Raw genomic sequence first — 22856 nt, forward strand, 5'->3', positions numbered from 1 at the left:
AGACTATAGCTTTCAGAGAGGTAGAAAAGGAGAGAACGTCCGGGGCTACAGAGAAACTCTCCCAGTGTATTTGTAGTCAACAAAAACTACCCAAGTCACGTTGCGCCTTTGCTCAAACACGCGTCCAGCCGTACCGTTGCGAGCCCTGTGCCGTGGTGACGAAGCTACGGAGTCTTCCCGATTAGGAAAATACGGATGCCAAGACTGGAGACTCCACACCTTCGTTAAGACAGGGCTGAATTGTTTATGGGTCCCGCGGGAGAGAGGATGGGAAAAAATGTCAAATGCTAGCCTCGGATACAGCCAAATTACATATATGGTGTCGACTCTTACAGCGACATGGTTGACCATCAAATTCTTGGATCCTCATACCAATTGCAAAACCGGCGGCTGTTACAACGCAGGCGAATGTAACCCTTCCCATCATCCCAGCAGTACGAAGTACCTGCAAACGACTTGAGCAAGTACGTCGCTCCAAGCCGTTCAATCACAGTGGGGGAACAAAATGTAGCAGGCGTCAAAGTCAGGAAGCTGGTCGCCTAAAATTTGACTATCAACTGTCCAAAAGAGAGACTGAACAAATTCACCAGCGCAAGTCCCAGTCGTAGCTCGGGGTTCGATCGACGACGATTGGGGTTTCTAAGATGCAGAGTTCCCCTTATCTGCGGAGTACGGTGAGCCGCCTGAGGGGCAAGGAAATGCGGAGGCACTCCCCAGATGTGGAATTGGGGTCGATCCGCTATCATTTTCAACTCTTCTAGTGGGCCAGGGTGTTCCAAGCAAGCGCTGATCCGGCGGCGCAGCATGGGGGCAGCCCAATCACGAAAACGGTTCAACAACCGGAGCGATCTCCAGGGGGTCAACGGAGGGGCCTGGAGTGGACTCTGACGCTAGAGGTGCGTAGGTGTAGGATGAACTGACTCTTTATTATCCAGGATGGCGCCCTGGAATCTCTCGTCTTCTTTTGCAGAGCTCGCTCCTCCTTCTCTCTCTCGTCTTGGCCAACTGAAGGACGCCCATCACCATGTCCGGACTTGAGGAGAAGTCGGCAGCTACCGACGACATGGATGCTGCTGCCACCGCCGAGCGCGACGCGCCTCAAGTTGTCGACGATGAATGCGCTCGGTTGAACGCTTCGGGCCACGTCCAGGAGCTCCGCCAGTCCTTCAGCCTCCTCTCCCTCGCGGGCATCGGCCTCGTGGTCGGTAATGTGTGGCCCGCCATCGGGGGGTCCATCCTCGTCGCCATCTTCAACGGCGGCCCGCCGGGCGTCTTGTACGAGTTCATCGCCGTCTCCGTCTGCTACTGGAACGTCGCCGCCTCGATCGCGGAGCTCGCCAGCGCGATCCCCTCGTCGGCGGGCGTCTACCACTGGGCGTCCGTCACGCCCGGCAGCCGGCGATGGGGCCGCCCGCTGGGCTTCTTCGCCGGCTGGTGGAACTACTTTGCTTGGATCCTCGGCGCGGCGAGCATGACGAGCATCTTCGGGAATACCATCATACAGATGTACGCCGTCATGCACCCCGAGTTTGTGGCCGAGGCCTGGCATGTCTTCGTCGTCTATGTCATCTTCACGTGGGTGTCTTGCGCGGCCGTCTGCTTCGGCAACAAAGCGATGCCTGCGCTCAACAATTTCGGCGTCTTTGCTATCCTGGCCTTCTTCATCATCACCATCGTCGTCGTCACGGTCATGCCCTCGAGTCACGCCTCGTCATCGTTTGTCTGGTCGGACTGGTCCGCCGCTATTGGATACCCGAACGGCTTCGTTTTCGTTGCCGGCATGCTAAACGGCGCCTACAGTGTCGGCGCCGTTGACGCAGTCACGCACCTGGCCGAGGAGATTCCTCGCCCCGAGCGCAACGTCCCCGTGGCCCTTGGCCTGCAGGTGTCCATTGGGTTCGTCACGGGCCTCGCATACTTGATCGCCGTGCTATACGCCATCAACGACTACGATCTTCTTTTCACGTCTGCTTATCCGATCGCGGAGATTTACCGACAGGCTACAGGCTCTGGCTCGGGCGCGTGCGGACTACTGTCCCTCATCATGATCTGCATCGGCCTCACGGTAGTTGGCCTGCACATCACATGCGGTCGCACGCTGTGGACACTTGCGCGCGATGGCGCAACGCCCTGGCCATCGAAGCTTGGACGCGTCAACCAAGGGCTCCAAATCCCCGTGGTGACGACCTTTCTATCTGCCTGCTTGATCACGCTTCTGGGCGTTATCTATGTTGGCAGCACGACGGCGTTCAATGCCTTTGTCGGCAGCTTCATACTCCTTTCGAGCAGCTCATATCTGGCATGCATCCTGCCCAATTTGCTCACCGGCCGGAAGAACATTACATACGGACCGTTTAAGATGACAGGAGTTATCGGGTTCGTTGTTAATGGCATATCTTGTCTGTACATGCTCGGCTGGGCAGTGGTGTACTGCTTCCCCGCCTCACTGCCCACCAATGCGCAGAGCATGAACTATGCAAGCCTGATTTGGGGCGGGCTGACCATATTTGTAACCGCGTTTTGGCTTTTTAAGGCGAGGAAGGGATACCAGGGGCCTACTACAACCGGTGGCAACGTTTTGCAGCTGGACGCCTAGCGTTTGTGTACGAAACGAGTCGAGTTTGATGAGCCACATTGCTAGACATCAACTTCACGTCTAGCCCCGTGTCGATGCTACAATTACCAGAGTTTTTTTTCTCAAGGCCCAGCCTCTCCGTCTACATGGTAGCCCTCGTATACACCAATTGCGCCTCCATTACTTGACCTTCTTAAATAGTATCCGCCCTTCGCTGATTTGGCCTGGCCGACTCCCAAAATCCGCCTCGAACGCTGCGACTTTACCATCGACTCCAAACTTGAATTCACCTGCAAAGAACTCCAGAGGCACGTTCATGCGACAGAAGAGGAGCTTATTTTGGACCGCCCAGAAATCACCAGAAACGTGCTGCAGCCGCCACTGTTGGGACCAAAGCAACTCCGTCCTGTTCGCCACCAATAGAGTCTCGCCCTGCTTCTCCGGGTGTGGCTCCTCGAAGAAAGTGACGGTGCCGTATCCCTCGTCATAGTACGATCCAAGCAACTCGCTAGGCGACAGCGTGGGTGGCAAAGGCTTCTTGGGGCGATTGGGGAATAGTATGTTTTCCATGTTTTGGATGTCGTGCCGCGACTTAGCGGACTTTTCCTTGAGACTGCACGTCAAGTTCAGTTGTCAGTAATTTTGCATCATCACGGGCACTACATGTATCTGAGTCCCATCCCACCTTTTGTTGAGGTCAGCTCGCTGACTCGCCGGGACGCTCAGTCTGTCCTCGAGGAGACGGTGCACCAAGACCTGCTCGGCGGGATTGGAGCCCAGCGCCCCGTTCGCAAAGGCGACGATGCCGTATTTGAGATTTGGGAACCAGTACACCTCTGCGCCAAATGTGAGTGTTGATCCGTCGTGCCAATAGGCGACCTCGCCATGGATCGTTGTGCGTGTCCAAGCTAGTCCGTAGAGCTGTACGTCGGACGTCAAGCTCGGCTCCGCATCGCTTATCATCCTCGGGGTGCGAATGTCTTTGTGAACCGCCTGAGAGAACGGCTCGGACTCGTTAATCAGACACTGAATCCACTTAGCGTAGTCGAGGACATTGGAAATGATCCCGCCTGCGCCGCCCATGACTCTGGCAGGTGGGTACTGAAGCTTTTCGTATGTCTTCTCGCCTTCTCTCCAGATGTAGGCCGAGGCAAGATGAGCCGGGCCTCTGCGCGCCTCTTGCAAATTCAGGTACGTCGTATCCATACCAAGTGGCTTCCAGATCGTGTCCCGTAGAACGTCGCCCAGCCATCTGCCCGTCAACGTCTCGATAACATATGACAGCATCACATACATCAAATTGCAGTAGTGCCACTCAACTCTCGGCTCTACTCCTAGAGGTAGGTTCCGCAAATTGCGTACAGTGTCCTGGACAGTCGACGCATTGCCGTTACGTGTCTCGTGCCAGGAGTTGTCATGACGCGGCAGGCCGGTACGATGGCTGGCAGCGTCTTCAAGTGTGATGTGGTTGGTAGCCCATTCATCCTGCAGGATAAAATCATCGCGGATGATGGAGGATATCGGCGTCTTCCAGCCGAGAGAGACCTCTGGGTAGGCTTTAGAGTCGATGAGTTGTGCGAGCGTTGCAGCAGTTTGTGCCTTGGCCGTTGACCCAACATAATAGAGCGTCTCTGGTGTCGCTGGCGTCCCCGGCGTTGCTGGCGCCTCTGGCAAAGTTGCCAAACCAAAGCCCTTGTTCTGAATCAGAAACCGGATGCACGCTCGACGTGCCCTGATCATACCTTGGCAAACACCTCATCTCCGTCGACCACGGCGATTGACATTCCAAGAACCTTCCACTGCTCCATGATATCCTCTGCGAAAGCTAGAAATTCGTCCGTGAATGGGTCCTGAGGTCGTAGCGCCGCGCCGACACCATGCGCAATCGCCTCGCCCATCGGCTTCTGGCCGTTTGGTGCCTCATCGTTTACTGTCAGAGCGGCAGCAACGCCAACGGCGCGCAGCAATTGGATCGTTCTCATCTTATATCGGCGACACGACGACGCAGGTCTCCAGTTCGCAGGCCAGTGTAAGTGTATTTGCTGGAGTTGAGCAGTTTGCGGCCCAATGTCGCAGGAGAGGAGGGGTTCGTCGCTTTTGTAGTTATCGAATCCGCTCAAGAAGTGCGACATTGCTACGGGCCTTGCGTCAGTACGTCAGCGCTACCCACTGGCACAAGACATCGTTTAGCTATTGAATAATCTGAGCTTCCTAGATCGGCAACGCCCGAGGCCCTGTCTCTGATGCGGCTACAAGCTTTAAGGGTACCCGATCCGTGATGCGCACAGTCGAGACGAGACCAAACGTCCTACATTTTGACGTTTTCGCCAGCTATACTCAATCCTACACTTCAAACGTGCTCAACAGTGATGGAGCGGCCCGGCTGTCCTGACGCACCAAAAGGGCGTCACGTCGACAAAATTTCCCCGTCATAACCAGCAGCTCCATTCAGTTCGCATTGAACTACCAATTCCTTCAAAGCCTCACTGGAGTGGCGTGCATCTGCCGTCGCTGTCCTTTGCGGGCATGATCTGCTTCGCAGATACTTCGCCCTAGCACCCTAGCGAGTCCATGCTTTTGGTCGACCAATTCGAGCCTCTTTAGGGTGGCGATACTCCAGTAAGGTTGCGTAAAATGTTCTCCAAGGGTGAGCTTCGAGCTCAATCGACTAGTCAGAGAGCACTGCTGCAAGGAGGTAGGATCTAAGCAGAAACTGTTTGGAAGGCAGAGAAGAAGCTACACCTTACATATTCGACAATCACCCATGGTTGCAAACGCCCCCGCTTCACGGCGTTTCGCCACTTGCGCTTCGCCGCGGGAAAGGTAACTATAACTCACTTGTATACATTGTCGATACAAGTCGTCTCCTCTGTCAACTGAACAGACTGTCAATGTGATCTCTGTGTCAGGCGTTTACCCATGCTCCTGACACACGACTACAAATGGCTTCAAATTTCTCACTTACCGCATGTGTCCTCAAAATTCTGCACCGTTAATATCCAGAGTTCTTATTAGCTACATATATCCACCATCACCCCCTATGTCTTCCTGTATTCTCTCTCAATCTTCAAGTTTTGATCGGGTTGCCCTTGCACCAGCTTGTGGACTCAATGCCTCCATACACAGCACCTACATAAACAGGAACGGCCTTCGACTTCAGATTCCGCCGGCACTGCCCCAAGGACTTTTTACATCTGCGATATGAAGTCTTTGGCTTAGCTGGGAAAACGCACGTGCAATGACGCCGAAGGCAGGACTGTCGCGAAGGCTCTCCATTTCCTCGACAAGCATGTCTAGTCCCAAACATCTCATCAGCCAACACACAACCCAACCATGAGATCCTCAGCTATCTTTAATCGTCGCAACAACGTCATCTGAATCCAGATTTTCCATCATGGCCTATATAACTCTCTTGTTCCATCTCGCGGCGCTGTTCTCGAGCAGCTCACGAGTCCCCCTCTGGCGACTAGAAAACCAGCGCAACGGCGTAAACCTCCGGTGGAAGACAGTCGTCGGATCGGCGCCGTGATCAAGAAAGAACTTGATCACTTGCTTGTTACCCCGACTTGCCGCGAGTGAAAGCGTCGTCCGCCCCTTGTTGTTTTTGATCTCGATGTTTGCCCCATGAGAGAGGAGGATTTCTGCAATCTTCAGACGCTTGACATACATGACTTGGGACAGAAGCGTTTCTCCGCCCTGCGACACGATGTCTGGATTGGCCCCGGCGTCTAGCAGGGCTGCAACGGTCTTGCACACGTCATCCATGGCAGCCATGCTCTTAACGGCCAGGAAAAGCGCTGTTCGGCCCATTTTGTCCGTATACTCTGTGGGGTCCCCCTCATCCAAAAGTTTCTTCGTGAGATTATAGTAGCCAGCTTGCGCCAGGACCATGAGTGGCGTGGTCGCCCCGTTACTATGCGTGCTGAGCCTAGCTCCTGACTCGACCAGCAGCGCGACGTATTTCGACAGCCCCTGTCGTGTGGCAAGGGAGAGTAACTCACGGCCCTCGGATCCTCCGATATCAACAACAACCCCACCCTTGACAAGACACTGAAACACATCGTACTTCTTGTGGTTTAATGCCTCTCGCGCGAGACTTGCTCGTACGTCGTCTGCAGGGAATTTCCATTTGATCAAATAGTCAACCAAGTCCACATTCCCGGATGCCACGGCATGGCTCATGACGGATCCATTCGCGGTGACCTGTTCAACGTAGGCGCCGTAGCTCAGGAGAAGCTTTACCAAGTCTAGGGAGCCCAGCTGGGCAGCGACCATGAGCGGACTCAGGTCAGATTTTCCCGAATCGTGAGGACTCGCTCCTTTCTCCAGAAGTCGAGTGGCGAGGGTCATGCTTTTCATCAAAAGAGCGACATGGAGCATACTCTTGCCGCATAGGGTATACCGCCCCGGCTTGGCGCCAGCATCCAGCAATATCATGGCAATGTCCTCCTGGCGTCGTTCTACTGCGCGGCCGAGAGGTCCTCGGCGGCGGGCCCCGGGCCGAAAGCGTGGATCAGTGTCTGACGGCTCCACGTCCGCACCTTCATCGACCAGGAGCCTGATCATCAACGCGTCCCCGCGATCCATGGCGTAGTGGAGCGCTGACATCTGGGGTCTTTCTTCCCTTTGGGGAAGACTGGGCTCAGCTGAAGCACCCTCTTTGAGAAGCAGCTGGGCCATCTCGAAGTTCCCCCCAGCCGCAGCCATCATCAATGGAGTCATTGATGCTCTAGACTTTCTCGGATGCTTTTCCTTCCCACCGCCGCCACTGCCACGATCACGCTCAACAAAGACTTTGTCGAGATATTCGGACGCCCCATACTTGAGAGACGCCTTTGCCGTCTCCACTTTGCCATGCTTTGCCGCCCAGTACAGGGCTGAACCGTGATATTTCTTAGCATCGAGACGATATAGGCACCGAGAGAGGAGAGCATGTAACGCAGGGTGCGCCCTAGAGAGCGCCAGAAGATCTCGCCGTCTTCTCACATTCTCACCGATAAGGACGACGAGCTCGGGACAGAGGTTGAGTAGGAACATGAGGCCTGTCTTGGTCGGGACTTAGACAGCGCTTGAACTTTGCCGTTAGCCCCATACTTTTGCGGAAATAAAGTCTTCAGCCATGGATGCCTTTCATCCAATAGGGACAGATGCCATAGCCAAGCAGATCCTGTGCAAGGGCGACACAATCTTACCTTGGATGCGAAAATATCGTACTCCGTGCTCCCTTTTGGCCACTCGATTCTTGTCTTGGACAACCTTGGCGGTGTGCTTGTTCAGAATGGTAGCAGTGGTTGTGTTTTTGAGATGACAGCCAGACGTACAGATTGAAGTTGTGTGTCGTACGCGCTGGGATCAAAGTCTGAGATTTATAGATGCTCCAGGACTGCAAAATAGTGGCCCAGCTATACCCGTACTGTTTCAGTCACTTTCGTTTGGCCTTGCGGGTGGCTCGTGAAAGAGAAGCTCTACTACTAAGTGATACGATATGAACCCATGAATGTCGCCGTGGGTGATGGCGTGCTCAGGTCACCTATGAAAACCTGTGGGTAATTGAAACACAAGCGATGGCTGACAGGGTCTATGAATTGGCATTACGAGTCCTCGCTACCAATGCACGTGTGCTTTTTGGGCATGTCTCCTCCCTCAGGAGCTTTTGTCCTAGCAACATGAACAATTTTCGCGCAACAAACCAAGCAAAACGCAAGTGAAAGTTCGGGTAGCAAGTTCGGCAAGCCTCGTGCACCCCATGGCCCCGACCTCACCCGTGTGTTGTTGTGAGCTTGAAGAATTGTATCTCCGTTGCTCCCTCACCCTGATTATAATTGCCCGCCTTGAAGTAACTCTTGGGGTTGTTGAGGTCATATTGAGATAGGGCCTTGAACCCTTTGCCGTTGATGCTCACGGACAGCTTCCCTCCCTCGTAGCGAATCTCATAGGTGAGACGCTGACCACTGGGCACGTTGTCGATGTACGTCCTCTTCTGCGTGCAGGTGCGGCACTGCTGGACGCCCATGTTGAGGTCGCCCTTGGCGTTGTAGTACAGCTCCGCGACGGGCTTGGTGGAGATGGAGTCGTCGATGTGGATCTGCCCGATGCAGATCTCGCCGCCGTGCTTGGTGACTTTGACGTCGGCGGCGAGGCGGTTCACGGGGCTCGTGGGGTCGAAGCTGCGCGGGCTTGACTCGCGCAGCTCGGTCCGGCAGTGCTTGCTGTTGGGCGTCGTGACACAACCGGTCGACGATGGGGACCCGGATACCTTCATCACCATGGCACCGGTGCTCTTGTCGGTGAGGAAGACGTCGCTGTGGTAGCCACTGCAGCCTTGGAGTTTCGAGCCGGGAATGCTATCTGGCTTGCCTGGGGAGCCGGTGGGAAGTTGTAGGGTCCATTTGGATAGGTCAAAGTTTCCACCGGGTGCGCAGTTGGGGTCAAGAGCAACGCTCAGGTTGAAGAAGAGGGAAAGGACAGCGATGCCGCTGCCCGTGAGAGATTGAGAAAACTTCATTTTTCTTTCAATTTCTTTTCACGGGAATGCTCAGTAAATGAGAGAACTGGCTGAAGACGCAAAACGGCTGTCATGAAGAATTGCTTCAGCCCGGCGAGGCGTTTCCTCTCTTAAATACTCTCGTGCTGACATGGAGTTCGTCTCGTCTCGTCTGGACAGTCGATGTAACGCTGCTGCTGATGCTGCTGCAATTGGGTTCGATACGACAGCCCACGGTCTCACCGATTCTCTTACTGCGACAAGCCCGGTTGAGTTTCCACCTATCACACCAGAAACTCAGTTTTCCTTCCATATCGGTAGCCCCGAGTCGGCACCATCCAGAGCCTTCCTAGACTGGACGACGAACGATTCGTTGTCCCGCTGTATCATGGTGCGACCGAAGTCTCTCCATTCGACCCCAGGTTTTTTTTTAGTGTAGGACCGCCGCCGGCTTCACACATGCCGTGGCCAAGCTCTCTTGGCTCTGTGGGGAAAGCGGGAGTGATCGTCAGTAGCGCAAGCCTCTTCAGGTACGACGCTCCGAGGCGCGCTGTTGTTGGTGGAAAAAGAATGGCCGTGGGAGTCCGCCCCCAAGCCGCTCGTCAGACGTCGGCTCCTTCAACTTTACGTTTCTTGTCAGCTCTCATCAATTATGCGCTGAGGTCACGCTGGTAGGCGTGCAGATATGCTTCAGCACCGAGACCTGGGAGGGAACCAGCAGAGCTGTGGCCAAGGAAGAGCACACAAAATATCTACGAGCATAAGGCGTTTGCCTAATGCCAACACCAAACCAGAACGTTTGCGTTGCGGGGATGGCGAGCCGCCAGCCCTGTTGTAAATTCACAGATGGAGGCATGAGCAATCGACGATAACTCTACATCTTTTGCAATGCCCTGTCTCTTCATGTATGAAGTAGTACTGAAAACAACCGGACAATACGAGGCGTTACCCGGACCTCGTGTACATGTATCTTGTCAGTGGTGGTCCACTGCTTCGTTGACGATAGTAACGTTGCCATGGTCCGACGCCACACCTCTTTCCCAACTACTTTGACTCTTGAGGAGGCTTTAAGGAATTGAACCAACTCAATTACAAACACATCATTGGACGGGCGCCATCACGGAGGCACTGAATGCTTGCATGTAGTGGTTGTGTCGGTTTGACGCTTGCACTCAACTGTGCTCTGGCCCGCAAACAGGCAAATCCTGTATTAATGATTTCTGAACGCTCGGGACGCAACATCACAGACACAAGACGACAAGGCACTAAAACGCTTCAGTGTTTCTTAGCTCTTTTTAAAGTACTTGTCCAGCGTGTTAGACTGTTTGTCGCCATCGTCCAGCCGCCTGCCCTTATTATTAGCAACCTTTGGCTGCGGAGCGTTCCTGTCTATCTCGAGCACAGCCATCAGCTCCTCGAATTCTCCCTTTGGCACGATACCCCCACTTGCTTCCTTGTGGCCCCTCGCAAACGACTCGCCCAGGCGCTCCCGCAGCGTCTGATCCGATGCCTTGTCCGCGAGGCTCCGCAGCGTCTCGATAATGTTGACCGGGGGGTCCCGCGCCCTCGCACTGCGCGGTATCCGGCACGAGAAATTGACCATGCCCGGCAGGTATCCCTCGTTGGCGACGAGAACCACCTCTAGCTTGGAGCTCTGCAGGTGGCCGGCCCATCGCGTCGCGATGACGGGGTGGACCTGCGCCTCGGAGCTGATCCGGAAGACGGCAATGCGCGCGTCGGCGGAGAACTTGGGCGCGGTGTGCGTGCAGCGCTCCACCTCTGCGTTGACCTCGGCTCGAGCGGACAAGAGTTGGCGGTTCTTCAAAAGGTCGGCGGGCGAGCTGGCCTCGAGCAGGGCGTTCCATGCCATGGGGACGTTGTACGAGGCGGTGCGGCGCGGCGCATTGATGAGCGACACGGCGTCGTTGAGCGCCTTTTTGGTGTACGTCTTAAAGGTGCCCTTCATATCGGGGAAGGGGGGCTCCCACTTCAACGTGTTGCCCAGGTCGCCATGCGTGCCCATGACGCAGAGCCAGTCGCACTGCCGCTCGACGTCGTCATGGAGCCCAGAGCAGATGTGGTAGGTGAGCAACGAGCTCGTCGCGACGGGGGGTGAGTTGCAGGCGGTGACGTGCTGAGACCGCTCGGGGAAGTCGTCATCCAGCGCCCAGTGGTGGTCGATGATGAGAGCCTTGTGAGGAGCGTCGATGATGGGGGGCGACTTCCGTGAGCCCTGGTCCAGGACGAAGATGTACGCCGGCTCCTTGGCGGCTATGGCTTGCCTTTCTGCCTCGTCGTGAACTGTGTGACCCTTGCCGAGGACGTGGCCCTCGATGAGCTCTGCCTCTAAGCCAAGGAGGATGAGCGTCTTTCGCAAAATCGCGCCAGAGGTTAACCCGTCTGCGTCCTTGTCCGGCACAATGATGGTCTTCTTATGGGAAGCGACGCTGCCGAGAGCTGTAAGTCACATGAACTGACTCTCGAGAATGAGATGGACCAAAGGCACGGGCTCGCGTACCATTCAACAATGAAGTCCCGTGCTCGCTCAATTTCATCCTCGGGTGCCGGCCAGATAGCGCTTCCGTCGTCATTCTTACGCGAGGGGGTTAGATGATAGTCGGGCACTTGTGGCCGGGGCTTCTTGCTGCGGGACGGGGAGGCCGCCGCGGCGGATGAGGCCTGGCGCTTCATGATCCGCTGCTGAGCGTGATACGAGCTCAGAATTGGTGCAGCTTTGAAGGCTCGGACCGCCTGAACATTATGTCTCGGTCGACATGGTGGTGCTGCCGAGATGAATTGAGCGTTCGCTCTGTTCGAGAGCTCGCAGAGGCGACCAAGTGGAAGAAAATGAGGTCGTATCATCAATGCATGCTGGTCTGAGCGCTCGCAGGTGTAAGGTGCAAACTGGTTATGGAAAGGCGTGCAAGTTGCGCCGTTGCATTGTCCTGACTGACGTCATGGACCATTGGCGCAACGCCAGACATAGACATTGGTCCATGGACTCTCTCAAGGCCACTCGAAAGAGGATTTGCAATGCTGAGAGGTCGCAGTGGTAGTAGATAGTCGTGATAGTTGCGTGTACGACCCGTACCTGACGCATCTCTGATCCGGCCCCTCATTCATAGAGAAGCGCACGATTGTTACGCGCACTGCTTGAGCGGATCGGCAGTGTTTTGCGGACGCTCGGGGGAGCCTGGGGAAGGGCCGAATCGGCTTGTCTAGTGCCGGCGCCACCAGGAGACTGTGCCAGGAACAGGAGGACGGTGGACGGATGTCAACGAGAATGAAAGTATCGATGAGAAATGGTAGGCGTGCTCTGGCTAGGGCTTCACATAGAGTTGTCGTATTTACGCGGCAATGATTTGGTTGCCAGAACGGTAAGCCATAAGATTTATTTTATTCAAGACGAAGTGGAAAGTCTGCCTCGTGCATGTGTCTGTTCATAACTTCAGAACGCTCGTCGCCTTCTTGGGGCCACCAGCACATCACACCAGGAATCCGCACTCGTTGCACATGCACTGCATCCAAGTGCTTACATGGATCTTAGGGGGCCATGTCTGGAACCAAGCCGATAGCTGGAAAAACGACGCTCTCTGCCAGCATAATACAAGGGCCCCCACATACGGTACGACAGACAACACGTAGTGTAAGCTGGTGACTGGAGGCGACGGAGTGCAAAGTATTTATGTTGATGGAGTAGTCGCCGTGAGAAGACCACGCCTCGGGCGCGACGATATCATCTCGCTTTCACAGATGTGTTGACGAAACGACGGCGCAATGGCCAAGTTCACCGCGACCGCGACCGCACTGCTGATGCTGCCGGCTGTCCTGGCCGCCGGTCAAACCCCGGGGCTGTTCTCGTCTTATGTGTCTCTGTCGATTGAGCTCATCGGATTCCCGCAGTGGGCTGGTGAGTAGTATGCTCGTTTGTGCTCCGTGAGGCACATGCTGACACCATGGCATGGCATAGGCACAAAGGACAACCGAAACGAATTCTCCAACAATCTGATTGACAACCTCGTCAAGGCACAAGAGAGTCCCCTGGTGGTTCGTGTCGGTGGAAACTCCGCGTAAGTCCCTCGCATCATCTGCCGCCGGCGCGCCCGCGAAGCGCAGTCCCCTACCCAAGTCAACAGAGAGCTCTGGTTGACATCAGTGCCCCCTCCGCAAGTGATCGCGCCATCTTCGATGCCTCCCTCACCACACCAACAGCAGGGAGCTGCAAGAATGCCGACCCCGGCGCATGGCAGTGCATCGGCCCCAGCTTCTTTGACTCGTACGGCGCACTGCCCGCGGGCACGCGCTACTCCCACGGCTTCAACCTCGCGACGTGGAACTCGTCGGGCTTCAACACGCTGCGGGAGACGGTGCCCCTGGCCTGCAGGGCTCTGCGCGGGCAGCTCGCGTACTTTGAGGTTGGCAACGAGCCGGACCTGTACATTGGCAGCAGACGGCCTCAGGACTATTCCGTCGCGCAGTACGTCTCGGAATGGTCCAACGCCACGGCGCGCTTCGAGGCGTACCTGCGTGAGGCGTGCCCCGATCTAGTAGTAGCAGCGAGCGACAGCAACAGCAACAGCAACAGCAACAGCAACAACAACAACATCAAGTACATGTTCCCCTCGGTCAGCTCCCCTAGGTCTAAGCTCCGCGTGCCGGACATAATCAGCGCCGCCAACGCCGCCGCGGGGGGTCATGATGATGATGCTTCCATCAGGCGCGTCACGCAGGTATCGGTGCACAACTACATGGGCGGCGCGACGCAGCCTGGCGTCACGCTCCAGGCCACGCTCATGAACCACACGGCCGTCGCCGCGTCCATCGGCCGGCACGTGGCGTACGCGGCATCCATCGGCGGCCTCACGCCCGCGGACTACGTCATCGGCGAGCACAACAGCCTGTACGGCGGCGGCGCGGCCGGGCTGTCGGACGTGTTCGGCGCGGCGCTCTGGGGCATGGAGTTTTCGCTGTGCGCCGCCTCCACGGGCGTCATCAAGCGCCTGCACTTCCACCAGAGCGTGGGGTCGCCCTACGCCGCGTGGTCGCCCGTCGCGCCCCTGCAGACGAAGCCTCCTTACTACGGGAAGCTCGCGGCGGGGACGTTTCTCGCCGGCGCCGACGGGATCCAGGTGAAGACGCTGGCGCTCGGGGGTGATGCTGATGATGGTAGCGACATCAGCAGCAGCAGCGGCAGCGACAAGGATGTAGACTCTGCGTATGGCGCCTACATCAACGGCGAGCTGAGGCGCCTGGCAGTCCTGAACCTGCGCGAGCACGATGACGGCTCTGCGTCGGCAACGCAGGGGAGCCGCCGCCGTGGGTCCAAGAAGCACACGATCCGCGTTGCGCCGCGGTCGAACTGGGTGGTGAAGCGCCTGACTGCCCCCGGGGCGCGAGACCGAGGCAACATTACCTTTAATGGCTTTGCGTACGAGGCTGCCTCCAACGGCAAGCCGGTCAGGGTCGCCGGGAGGACGACGGACGAGCGGGTGAGGGCGGATGGCAGGGGCGGTGTTTCGGTGACGGTGGCCGACTCGGAGGCTGTTGTGATGATCAGGACATGAGGCACTCCATTTGTGTTTTCAATCTCAGTTTGAATAATGGTATTTGTTGGTCCGTGTCTCGCGGGTCCATGGAGGTTTTTCAGTACCTTGTCTGGTCTGCTGTCCGCGCTGTCGTGATGCAAGCTTCCAGTCGGAGGCCAGGTTTATAGCGCTGCAATATTCCTAAGGCTGTGGGAAGCAAAACAAACGAAAGATGGTCAAGCAGGCATCGAGCGAGTTGCATAGACTCAGCTGTTACAATTGAAATCTCAACTAATTCGTGACCCTTCCCATGAACCGAGGCGCCGAGACCATTAAACTGCCGAGCATCCATCAACCCATCTCCCACGACTCAGTGCATAGACTCTCACCTCGGTGCACCATAAGTCATTGAAATGGCCGTTGAAGCCTGGAGCCGTCAAATCCCGCTGCCGCTACCCGCTGCTGACTTTGTCCACGGCACGGCTACGCTAGCGCACCAAGCATCTGTGGCTTCCGAGTTCCAGAACCCGCCGCCTATCCGCCAGCCATCAATCACCATGACGGCATGACGATACGGTGGATCCGAAACGGCCGCGTCAGGCTCGATCTGCGCTACTAAGAATAACAATGACACACGTACTCTTCCGGGCAACCAGCAACCCACTCCTGACGCCGTGGACTTGAGAACCTCCATGTCCATCAGCAGCAGCATCACATCAGCATCGTCCACGCCACTCAGCGACTTACACATCCCTCTTCCCCAGTCCTTTACCAAGTCCGCCTCCGATCCATAACACAGAAATTCAACATTCTCAACAGCGGTCGTCAATGGCGTCGTCGCTCTGGCAGACCGTCACCAGCCTCGGCCGTACCTCCCAGCAACAGCAACAACACCAGCAACAGCAGCAACGAGCGTCCAGCAGCAGCGTCGCCAGCGTTACCACCACGACCATGGACCCCCCGCCCAAGAAGATGAAGCAGTGGACCACTGTCTTCGACGGGCTCGACAAGCTCCAGCAGAGTGAGGTGGACGTGCCGCAGCCCCGGGACGGCGAGGTGCTGGTGCGCATCGAGGCCGTGAGCCTCAACTACCGCGACACCGAGGGTGCGTCGCATGCTTGCTTGCGTTGCCCAGTTTCTCTCATCCATCCATGGAGCCTCTTCTCTCTTCATCAATGCCAAGATGAAAAAACAACCCTGCATCCATCCATCCATCCATCGGGCGAAGCCGTGCAGGCCAGTGACTCAACTAACATGACATATCCGCAGTCATCAAGGGCGAATACAACCACCACCCCTCCCTCCTCTCCCCCGGCGAGTCCATCGTGCCCTGCTCCGACATGGCCGGCACCGTCGTCTCCTCTTCCCCCTCCACCTCGTCGAACCTCCCGCCCGGCACGCGCGTCATCTCCATCTTCCTCCAGGACGACCTCTCCGCCCCGCTCCGCGAGGAGGCCCTCGCCTCCGGCCTCGGCTACCCCCTCCCCGGCGTCCTCTGCCAGTACCGCGTCTTCCCCGCCCGCGGCCTCGTCCGCTGCCCCGACTACCTCTCCGCCGCCGAGGCCGCCACCCTGCCCATCGCCGCCGTCACCGCCTGGACGAGCCTCAACTGGATGCGGCCCCTCGGCGAGCACATCGGCACGGAGCAGGACCCAGACCCCCCTGCGCCGGATATTACCACTACTACCACCACCACCACTACCACCGATGACGTTTACGTTGACGCAAAGGGCAAGACGGAGACGAAGGAGAAGCAGCAGCAGCAGACGGGGAAGACCATGAAAAAGACAAAAAAGTCCGCCCTCATGCAAGGCACCGGCGGCGTCTCCATCGCCGCCCTCCAAATCGCCCACGCCGCCGGCCTCCACACCATCCTCACCTCCTCCGACGACGACAAGCTCCGCCGCGCCCGCGACCACCTCCGCCTCGCCGACACGTGCATCAACTACCGCACCCACTGGCAGTGGCAGGAGCCCGTCATGCGCGCCACCGACGGCCGCGGCGCCGACGTCATCTTCGAGACGGGCGGCGCCCGCACCCTCCGCAAGTCCTTTGAGAGCGTCGCCTTTGGCGGCGTCATCAACTGCATCGGCTACCTGTCGGGCAAGCACGACGAAGACGACGGCGGTGGAAACGGCGGAAATGGCGGAGGTGATGACAAGACGCCCCAGCTGCATCGCCTCAACGTCAACGTCTTGGCCCTGCGCCGCAACGTCATCCTCCGCGGCATCATCAACGGGCCCAAGGACCGCTTCGAGGAGATGCTCGGCTTTTACCAGGACAAGAAGATCAAGCCCGTCGTCGACAAGATTTTTGACTTTGACGACGCCAAGGACGCCTTCGATTACCTCGCAAAGGGCAAACACTTTGGCAAGGTCGTCATCAAGGTCTCGGAGTGAGCAAGATTGCCATATCGCAGGGTGGGCAGGCGGCAGGCGGCAGTAGACGATAACATGATTTCATGACCTTGCGAGTAAAACATGACCATAGACCCAACTGCACGACTCTACTAGTCGTACGAATAAATCTGTGACTATACTCTGAGTCACCTCGGCAAGGGCAAACACCACATGCGATACTTAGGCAGAGTTAGCCCTATTTTGTACACTATATAAAACCGACATACAACATGACACATCAACCCTCCCAGAGTCTTCCGACCCCGTCATCGAACAGAAACCCAGGGCAATGTCGTCCGCCGTCAGCGCTGCCGCGGAGCTTTCACTCCGGAACCAATGACCCCTCCCGCTCATGTATCGCCAAACGTTGCACAAATGACAAAAGGCGGCCGTGGTCCTCCTCCCCCTGATCTTACATCGTTCAATCGTAAAAAGACCGATGCGCGCACAAGTGCGGCGGGTATCGTCGTCACCTGCAAGACGAGATTCGGCGGAAACAAGTAAACAACCAGAGCCAGCATCCAGTACCAACAAACAAAGACTGCCCGTTGGGCTGCAACGAGCCGCTTCGCAAGACAACAAAGGTCCCAGTATTCACCATACTCCAAGCGCATCTGCGCCAAGGTTCGGCGGGGCATGAGTCTGAGCCCTCTAGTCGTAGCGGCGGTGCGAGTTGAACGACTCAATGTGCTCCGACGCGCCCACAATCCACTCAATCTTGCCCTTGTCCACGCCCGCCAGGAACGGATCCAGCGGGTAGCCGCTGTTGTAGGCAGAGAGCAGCGGCTGAAGCCTGCCGACGAGGAGATTCATCGTCTGCGACGCGCTCTTCATCACCTCGCCATTCTGCCCTTGTGCGTCCCAGTCCTATGCCATGTTAGCTCCCGTTCGGAATCCGCAAGAAAGTTTCGGGGTCGACTCACCAAGTTGGGCAGGCTGTCGCTGAAGGCGCGCACAGCCATCTCGATCCAATCAATCTCCTGCTTGAGGCGCGGGCCCGGCTTGAGGTCCTTGGAGATAGTAGCAATCACGACCAACAACAGCAGGGGCGCAAGGCTCTCGAAGCGGTTGGGCGAGTAGCCGCTCAAGCAGCGCCTGAAAATCTCCTTTTCGTGGCCGCTCTGGATCCACTGGATCATGGCGTCCTGGAGACGGCCGTCCTGGATAGCCATCTCAATCTTGTGGATGCGCTGAGTGAGCTCATACTCGGCTTCGACCTCACTACGGCTCATCTGGTTGGCGAACGCGCCAGCAAGAGCGCTGACACCGGTCGGACCGACGTTCTCAGACGGAGCGACACCTGTACCCTGGGGGCTCGTCACCGGCTGCGAGCTGCGCTGGTACTGCTGACTGTTCGAGTACTGCTGGCTCATAACCTGGCTGGGAGGATAACTTCCATGGTGGCTCGGCGCGTTACTGCCGGCCATGCCACCAGCGTACCCATGAGGGATGTTCTGGTGACCCTGCTGGCCCTGTGCCCCGGAACCCCCAGGAAGCTCGTGGACGGGCTGCTGCTTGAGCTTCAGAAACTCCTGCTGCAGGGCGGTCTGCGAGGCGGCCATGGTGGACACCATGTCCGTCAGCCGGTTGACGTAGTTAAGCAGTTGGTCAATTTTGTTGGAATCGGCCGCATGCTGTGCCTTCATGTGCTCAAACTGCTCCTGGTATTGTTGGTGGAGCTCTCCAGCCACACGCTGGGCGCTTTGGCTCGCGATGTTGGAGAATGTAGGAGTCAGACGCTGGGTAAGCGTGTTCAGAACTTCCTGCTGCACGCCAGTGGAGACAGCAGCCCCAACGCGGTCCGAAATGGCACTGACGAAATCCGCCGACCGCAGGGAGCGGTTGAGAGCGTGCGGCAAGGAGCCTTGGATCTCCTTTTGCACGGACGACGCGACTTGCGGCTGCAGCTTGGTCTGGAGCAACTCCGTCACGGCCTTGCCGGCGTGGTCGCCAATGGCGGGGATGACCAGCTCGGTGAACTGATGGTGGATAAGGGACTCGAGCACCTTCTGAGTGTTCTCGTTGAGCACCTCGGACACCATGTCAAGGAGCTTGATCTGGTGCTGGTTAAAGCTTTCGTCGCGAACGCGGGCGCCTTCGTCGATCTTGCCATGCAGGTTCTTGAGCGACGACTTCAGCGTGTCTGACACGGCCGCCGTCAGGCGGGTCTCCATGCCAACGATGGCAGAGTCAAGGGCTTCCGCGGAAACAGCATTGGCAACCACATTGCTGGTGACCTTGGGCGCATCGGGCTTCGAGCCGACGCGGGGAGTGTTGGTCGCGCCATTGGCAGCCAACTCGGGCTCCTTGCCCTTCTTCTTGCGCGACTTCTTCTCTGGCTTCTCAACTTGGCTCTCCTTGGAAGACTGGGCCGGCGTCTCTGCTTCCTTCGTTTCGTTCTTGAGTTTAATGGGCGTGACCGATTCGGCACCGCGCTGAGCGACGTCGCTGGCTGCCGGCGTTGTCTGAAGCGAAGACTCCTTGCCGCGGTTGGCGATGCGGACCTGGGCTTCTCCGTTGGTGCCGAGCTCAGGCTGCTGAGGTGTCTTGAGCTTGGAGACGGTGACCACGCCCTCCTTCACGGCATCCACGGCGTCGAGGACCTTATTGTCCTTGGACCACCCAAGCTCGTTCTGCCTGACCAGGAGGCAAGCAACACCCTTGGAGTGCATCGCGTAGAGCTCGAATAGCGTAGGCTCGTCGGCATCCTGGACCATGGCGGGCGTGCAGAGAATGTCGAGGCTACGGATGATTCCTCTATTGGCGAACGAGTATTCGCGGACACCGCTTATCACAGCGGTGCTGTCCGGCTGCGGAATGGACGAGTCTTGAGCGACGAGCCGCTGGATGTACTCTGCCTGCGAGACACTCTTCAGGTTATACTTAGGAGCCGAGAGATGCGCAAAGTAGACCGAGTTGCGTGTCGGGTGGCCAATGACGATCATGCCGCTCGCCGGGTGGTACATGACGCTACAGACGGCATCGGATTCCTTGCTGTGAGGCAGATTGAACTCTTGGACCGGCTTGCCGAGGGCAAGGTCCCAGAGCTGGATGGTGTGGTTCTGTTTCATGCCCACAATCATGTAGCGCAGGGCGCAGCGCTTTTGGTAGGGGCGCTGCTTGTCGAGAAGCAGGACCGAGGTGGGCCATGCCTTTTCGCCCTCTGGGGTGCTAGCCAGGGTCATCAGGGGCTCCTTAACCTCGAGCGACGTCTGGGCGGGCACGGGAGCGCGCGGATCAGAGCCCTCCTTAGAGGCCGTGAGGTCGCGGACATCCCAGAACTTGACCCGGCCAGACTTGTCGAGGGAGACGACGACCGTGTCGTCTTGGCTAAAGGTGAAGTCCTTGCCGGCCTTGCCTGTGTTGATTTTGAGGGAGCATTGCTTGAGCAGAGTCTCCGTGTCGACGACACGGTCGTGGCCCGTCTTGAAGAGGCTGTTCTGCAGGATGTACGAGGGCCAGATGAAGTTGATGGACTTGCCTCGGCCGACGGCGAAATACTCGGGGTGAATGGTGGACGCCCGAGCCCTAGTCTTGAGGACGCCACCGGGGGTGTCACCATCGTGTGTAGCCATGGGCGGGAGGGCAAAGCCGTACTGCTCGAGGTGCGCGTCCTCGATGTGGTCCTTTTCGCCATCCTTGATCTGGACCCAGTACACGGTACCGCTGATGCCGGTGCCAATGATGGCCTCGCGCTGGACACTCTCGTTGTCAGCAGGCGTCACCGACATCGCCACGTTGAAAATGCGGTCTTTGGTGTCGGTGAAGACCTTGGCATCTTTGCCGTCGTCTTGTCGGATGACGCGTAGGCCGCCCTGCTTGGACATGCCGTAGGTCATGTACGTCTGAGAGGCCGTGTAGAGGTTGCGGTCAATCTGGTCGAACTCCTTCTTGAGGCGTGCGATATCCATGATGGACTCGTCACGGAACTCGGGTCGAGGCTCAGTCGTGCCCTCCTGGAGAGAAATGGAGATCCACGGTTTCATGGGGAAGTTGTACACCCGGACAGGCGGGGCCTCCTTCTCCTCGATGACGACAATCTCCTCCTGGTCGGCGCTCTCCCAGCTATCGGCCACAGCCTGTGCCTCGGCACCAGACTCGTTATATGCGGGCTCCGGCGAATCGAACCTCGGCGGCTCAGCTTTGCTTTGGTTGCTCTTAATGTCGTCGATGATTTGCTTCTCAACATTGCGGATGGTCTCGCTGGACCATTCCTGGTCATCACGAGAAGTCTCTGACTTGTCGATGCCTTCGGCACGATCAGGCTCGTCCAGACTCTGCTCCGCTCTGGCCAGAGCCTCGCGAGCATCGCGGTCAGCCTTCTCAGCGAGGTCGTGCACAGCCTCTGCGACCGTCTCCTTGTTCTTGTCGGGCGGGCCGGCACTGTCGAAGTCGGCCGGGGGCGTCTGCTTGACAGACTGCTGCAATGACTGATGCGAATGGAGCGATGAGCTGCGGTCGAGGGGCCCACGAGCGGGACCGGGAGCACTCATGACGGGGCTGCGCTCGCTGCCCAAGTGGGACTGGTCAAGCTTTTGGGAGCCGGCGGGGGATGCATGCTCCTTCTTCAGGGCATGATGGTAGGAAGCGCCGCCGGCGGACTGGTGCGTATGCTGGCTCTGGGGAGAGGACTGGCTCAGGCTATCCATGAGCTGGTGGTAGATGGCGGACATGTCAGTCGAGGACTCCTGCGTGTGGGCGAAGGAGAAGGAACTGACATTCGACGCCGGGTGCTGGACGTGAGCAAACGACTCAGGGTCGTGGTGACGGGCCTGATACTGCTGTGCAGCCTGGTAGACGCTGTTTCCATGCGACTGCGGCTGCTGTTGAGGCTGGGCCTGGGCCTGGGCCTGTTGTTGAGGCTGCTGGTACTGGCCGAAATATCTTCCAACATCGGCGGCAGCGTCCGGAGACTGAGGCGTCGGACCGTTGGACCGCGTCGACTCAGTGAGCAGCGGCTGGTCCGTCTGGCTAGGCTTGGGCCGATTCAGCAGGTTGAGCAGATATGATCTAGTATCGGCCGAGGGCGAACCAGCGCCAAAGGTGGTCGAGGGCTGGTGCGTCTGCGCGGGAGCGTGGGAGACAGGGGCCTGCCGGGGCTCATCGGCCTCCTGAGCACCTCTCATGAGCGCGGCCAGCAAGCCTGTAGGGTCAGCGCTCGTCGGCGCAGGCTGGTGCAGGCGAGTGGAATGGTACTGGCCCGTCTCGCCATAGCTTGGCTGCCGGGACTGGTGGCCGTGCTGAGGCTGTGGTTGAGGCTGCTGCTGCTGCGGCGGCGGCGATTGCTGCTGCTGGGCGGCGGCAGGCGGCTGGGGCTGCTGCTGCTGCTGGGCACCAGAACCGGCGGCGGCGGCGGCAGCGGCATTGTTGCCGCTGAACTTGAGCAGGTTCAGCAGGCTCGAAGTGCGATCCGCATTGGATGGCATATTGCTGCTGTTGACGGGCGGCGTTGGAGCCGGCGGCAAGTCCATCGTGGCGGTCGCCGAAGCGGAGGGAGAGGCGGTCGAAAGCCAACGCCCAAGGCGGACAGAGACTGCAGCGAGAAGAGGCGAAGCCGCGGCCCTTGGAGCAAGCGTCGTCGATTCGGAGAATTTTCAAGGGAAATTAGAGGAAGGAGAAGACGTGCAGCGAGACTGCAATCGCGGCGCGCGAAGCTCACCGTCTCGCAATCGATGGCGAAGGTGGTGCTCCGTGGTGCGAGGTGATGCGGTCTCGGTGGTAATAAGGTGTGAAGGGGCGGGAGAAAAAAGTGACGAGCAAAAAGCAGGCTGGAGCTCCTGTTGCTTTGCCAAGTCGGGGCGGTGGGCGGTGGGCGGAAAGAGAAAAAAAATGGGGGTTAAGTAAGCGGGGCCAGGGGGCGCCCAAAACGGTGC

General features: G+C 57.8%; 8 protein-coding genes across 9 annotated transcripts; 3 read left to right on the top strand and 5 right to left on the bottom strand.

Annotated features, from left to right (window-relative positions):
- Nucleotides 1-989: 989 nt before the first annotated feature.
- Nucleotides 990-2719, top strand: JDV02_010425 (uncharacterized protein). The gene has a single exon (XM_047992165.1). It carries the CDS (start codon nucleotides 1025-1027, stop codon nucleotides 2594-2596), a length of 1572 nt encoding a protein of 523 aa, XP_047848178.1. The 5' UTR covers nucleotides 990-1024; the 3' UTR covers nucleotides 2597-2719.
- Nucleotides 2512-4631, bottom strand: JDV02_010426 (uncharacterized protein). 2 transcript variants are annotated; one of them, XM_047992166.1, is made up of 3 exons: nucleotides 4318-4631; nucleotides 3261-4267; nucleotides 2512-3188 (listed from the first exon to the last, which is right to left on the bottom strand). In XM_047992166.1, exons 1-3 carry the CDS (start codon nucleotides 4555-4557, stop codon nucleotides 2756-2758), a joined length of 1680 nt encoding a protein of 559 aa, XP_047848179.1. In that variant the 5' UTR covers nucleotides 4558-4631; the 3' UTR covers nucleotides 2512-2755. The 2 variants fall into 2 exon arrangements, with proteins under 2 accessions (XP_047848179.1, XP_047848180.1); XM_047992167.1 differs by having other exon boundaries at nucleotides 2512-4267.
- A 1343-nt stretch (nucleotides 4632-5974) lies between these two features.
- Nucleotides 5975-7162, bottom strand: JDV02_010427 (uncharacterized protein; the record flags this gene model as incomplete). Its single annotated transcript, XM_047992168.1, has 1 exon — nucleotides 5975-7162. One exon carries the CDS (start codon nucleotides 7160-7162, stop codon nucleotides 5975-5977), a length of 1188 nt encoding a protein of 395 aa, XP_047848181.1.
- An 859-nt stretch (nucleotides 7163-8021) lies between these two features.
- JDV02_010428 (uncharacterized protein) lies at nucleotides 8022-9153 on the bottom strand. The gene has a single exon (XM_047992169.1). The coding sequence runs from the start codon at nucleotides 9078-9080 to the stop codon at nucleotides 8334-8336; it is 747 nt and encodes a 248-aa protein (XP_047848182.1). The 5' UTR covers nucleotides 9081-9153; the 3' UTR covers nucleotides 8022-8333.
- A 1004-nt stretch (nucleotides 9154-10157) lies between these two features.
- Nucleotides 10158-12020, bottom strand: JDV02_010429 (uncharacterized protein). The gene is made up of 2 exons (XM_047992170.1): nucleotides 11578-12020; nucleotides 10158-11506 (listed from the first exon to the last, which is right to left on the bottom strand). The coding sequence occupies exons 1-2, from the start codon at nucleotides 11919-11921 to the stop codon at nucleotides 10345-10347; spliced, it is 1506 nt and encodes a 501-aa protein (XP_047848183.1). The 5' UTR covers nucleotides 11922-12020; the 3' UTR covers nucleotides 10158-10344.
- Nucleotides 12021-12814: 794 nt separating this feature from the next.
- JDV02_010430 (uncharacterized protein) lies at nucleotides 12815-14741 on the top strand. The gene is made up of 3 exons (XM_047992171.1): nucleotides 12815-12969; nucleotides 13030-13129; nucleotides 13231-14741. The coding sequence occupies exons 1-3, from the start codon at nucleotides 12837-12839 to the stop codon at nucleotides 14621-14623; spliced, it is 1626 nt and encodes a 541-aa protein (XP_047848184.1). The 5' UTR covers nucleotides 12815-12836; the 3' UTR covers nucleotides 14624-14741.
- Nucleotides 14742-15320: 579 nt separating this feature from the next.
- JDV02_010431 (uncharacterized protein) lies at nucleotides 15321-17291 on the top strand. Its single transcript, XM_047992172.1, has 2 exons — nucleotides 15321-15689; nucleotides 15854-17291. Exons 1-2 carry the CDS (start codon nucleotides 15413-15415, stop codon nucleotides 16981-16983), a joined length of 1407 nt encoding a protein of 468 aa, XP_047848185.1. The 5' UTR covers nucleotides 15321-15412; the 3' UTR covers nucleotides 16984-17291.
- JDV02_010432 (uncharacterized protein) lies at nucleotides 16700-22784 on the bottom strand. The gene is made up of 2 exons (XM_047992173.1): nucleotides 17907-22784; nucleotides 16700-17850 (listed from the first exon to the last, which is right to left on the bottom strand). Exons 1-2 carry the CDS (start codon nucleotides 22452-22454, stop codon nucleotides 17635-17637), a joined length of 4764 nt encoding a protein of 1587 aa, XP_047848186.1. The 5' UTR covers nucleotides 22455-22784; the 3' UTR covers nucleotides 16700-17634.
- Between the last annotated feature and the right edge of the window lie 72 nt (nucleotides 22785-22856).

The sequence above is a fragment of the Purpureocillium takamizusanense genome, chromosome 12 (genome assembly GCF_022605165.1).
Source record: "Purpureocillium takamizusanense chromosome 12, complete sequence".
Classification (NCBI taxonomy): Eukaryota; Fungi; Ascomycota; class Sordariomycetes; order Hypocreales; family Ophiocordycipitaceae; genus Purpureocillium; species Purpureocillium takamizusanense.

Bases quoted from the DNA above. Each gene is read 5' to 3' on its own strand.
- JDV02_010425 (XM_047992165.1), top strand. From the start codon at position 1,025: ATGTCCGGACTTGAGGAGAAGTCGGCAGCTACCGACGACATGGATGCT.
- JDV02_010426 (XM_047992166.1), bottom strand. From the start codon at position 4,557: ATGAGAACGATCCAATTGCTGCGCGCCGTTGGCGTTGCTGCCGCTCTG. The intron at 4,268-4,317 runs GTATGATCAGGG...ATTCAGAACAAG, and splicing joins GAGATGAGGTGTTTGCCAAG to GGCTTTGGTTTGGCAACTTT. The intron at 3,189-3,260 runs GTGGGATGGGAC...CTTGACGTGCAG, and splicing joins CGAGCTGACCTCAACAAAAG to TCTCAAGGAAAAGTCCGCTA.
- JDV02_010428 (XM_047992169.1), bottom strand. From the start codon at position 9,080: ATGAAGTTTTCTCAATCTCTCACGGGCAGCGGCATCGCTGTCCTTTCC.
- JDV02_010429 (XM_047992170.1), bottom strand. From the start codon at position 11,921: ATGATACGACCTCATTTTCTTCCACTTGGTCGCCTCTGCGAGCTCTCG. The intron at 11,507-11,577 runs GTACGCGAGCCC...AGCTCTCGGCAG, and splicing joins CGGGACTTCATTGTTGAATG to CGTCGCTTCCCATAAGAAGA.
- JDV02_010430 (XM_047992171.1), top strand. From the start codon at position 12,837: ATGGCCAAGTTCACCGCGACCGCGACCGCACTGCTGATGCTGCCGGCT. The intron at 12,970-13,029 runs GTGAGTAGTATG...GGCATGGCATAG, and splicing joins CGGATTCCCGCAGTGGGCTG to GCACAAAGGACAACCGAAAC. The intron at 13,130-13,230 runs GTAAGTCCCTCG...CCCCTCCGCAAG, and splicing joins CGTGTCGGTGGAAACTCCGC to TGATCGCGCCATCTTCGATG.
- JDV02_010431 (XM_047992172.1), top strand. From the start codon at position 15,413: ATGGCGTCGTCGCTCTGGCAGACCGTCACCAGCCTCGGCCGTACCTCC. The intron at 15,690-15,853 runs GTGCGTCGCATG...ACATATCCGCAG, and splicing joins CAACTACCGCGACACCGAGG to TCATCAAGGGCGAATACAAC.
- JDV02_010432 (XM_047992173.1), bottom strand. From the start codon at position 22,454: ATGGACTTGCCGCCGGCTCCAACGCCGCCCGTCAACAGCAGCAATATG. The intron at 17,851-17,906 runs GTGAGTCGACCC...AACATGGCATAG, and splicing joins GCGACAGCCTGCCCAACTTG to GACTGGGACGCACAAGGGCA.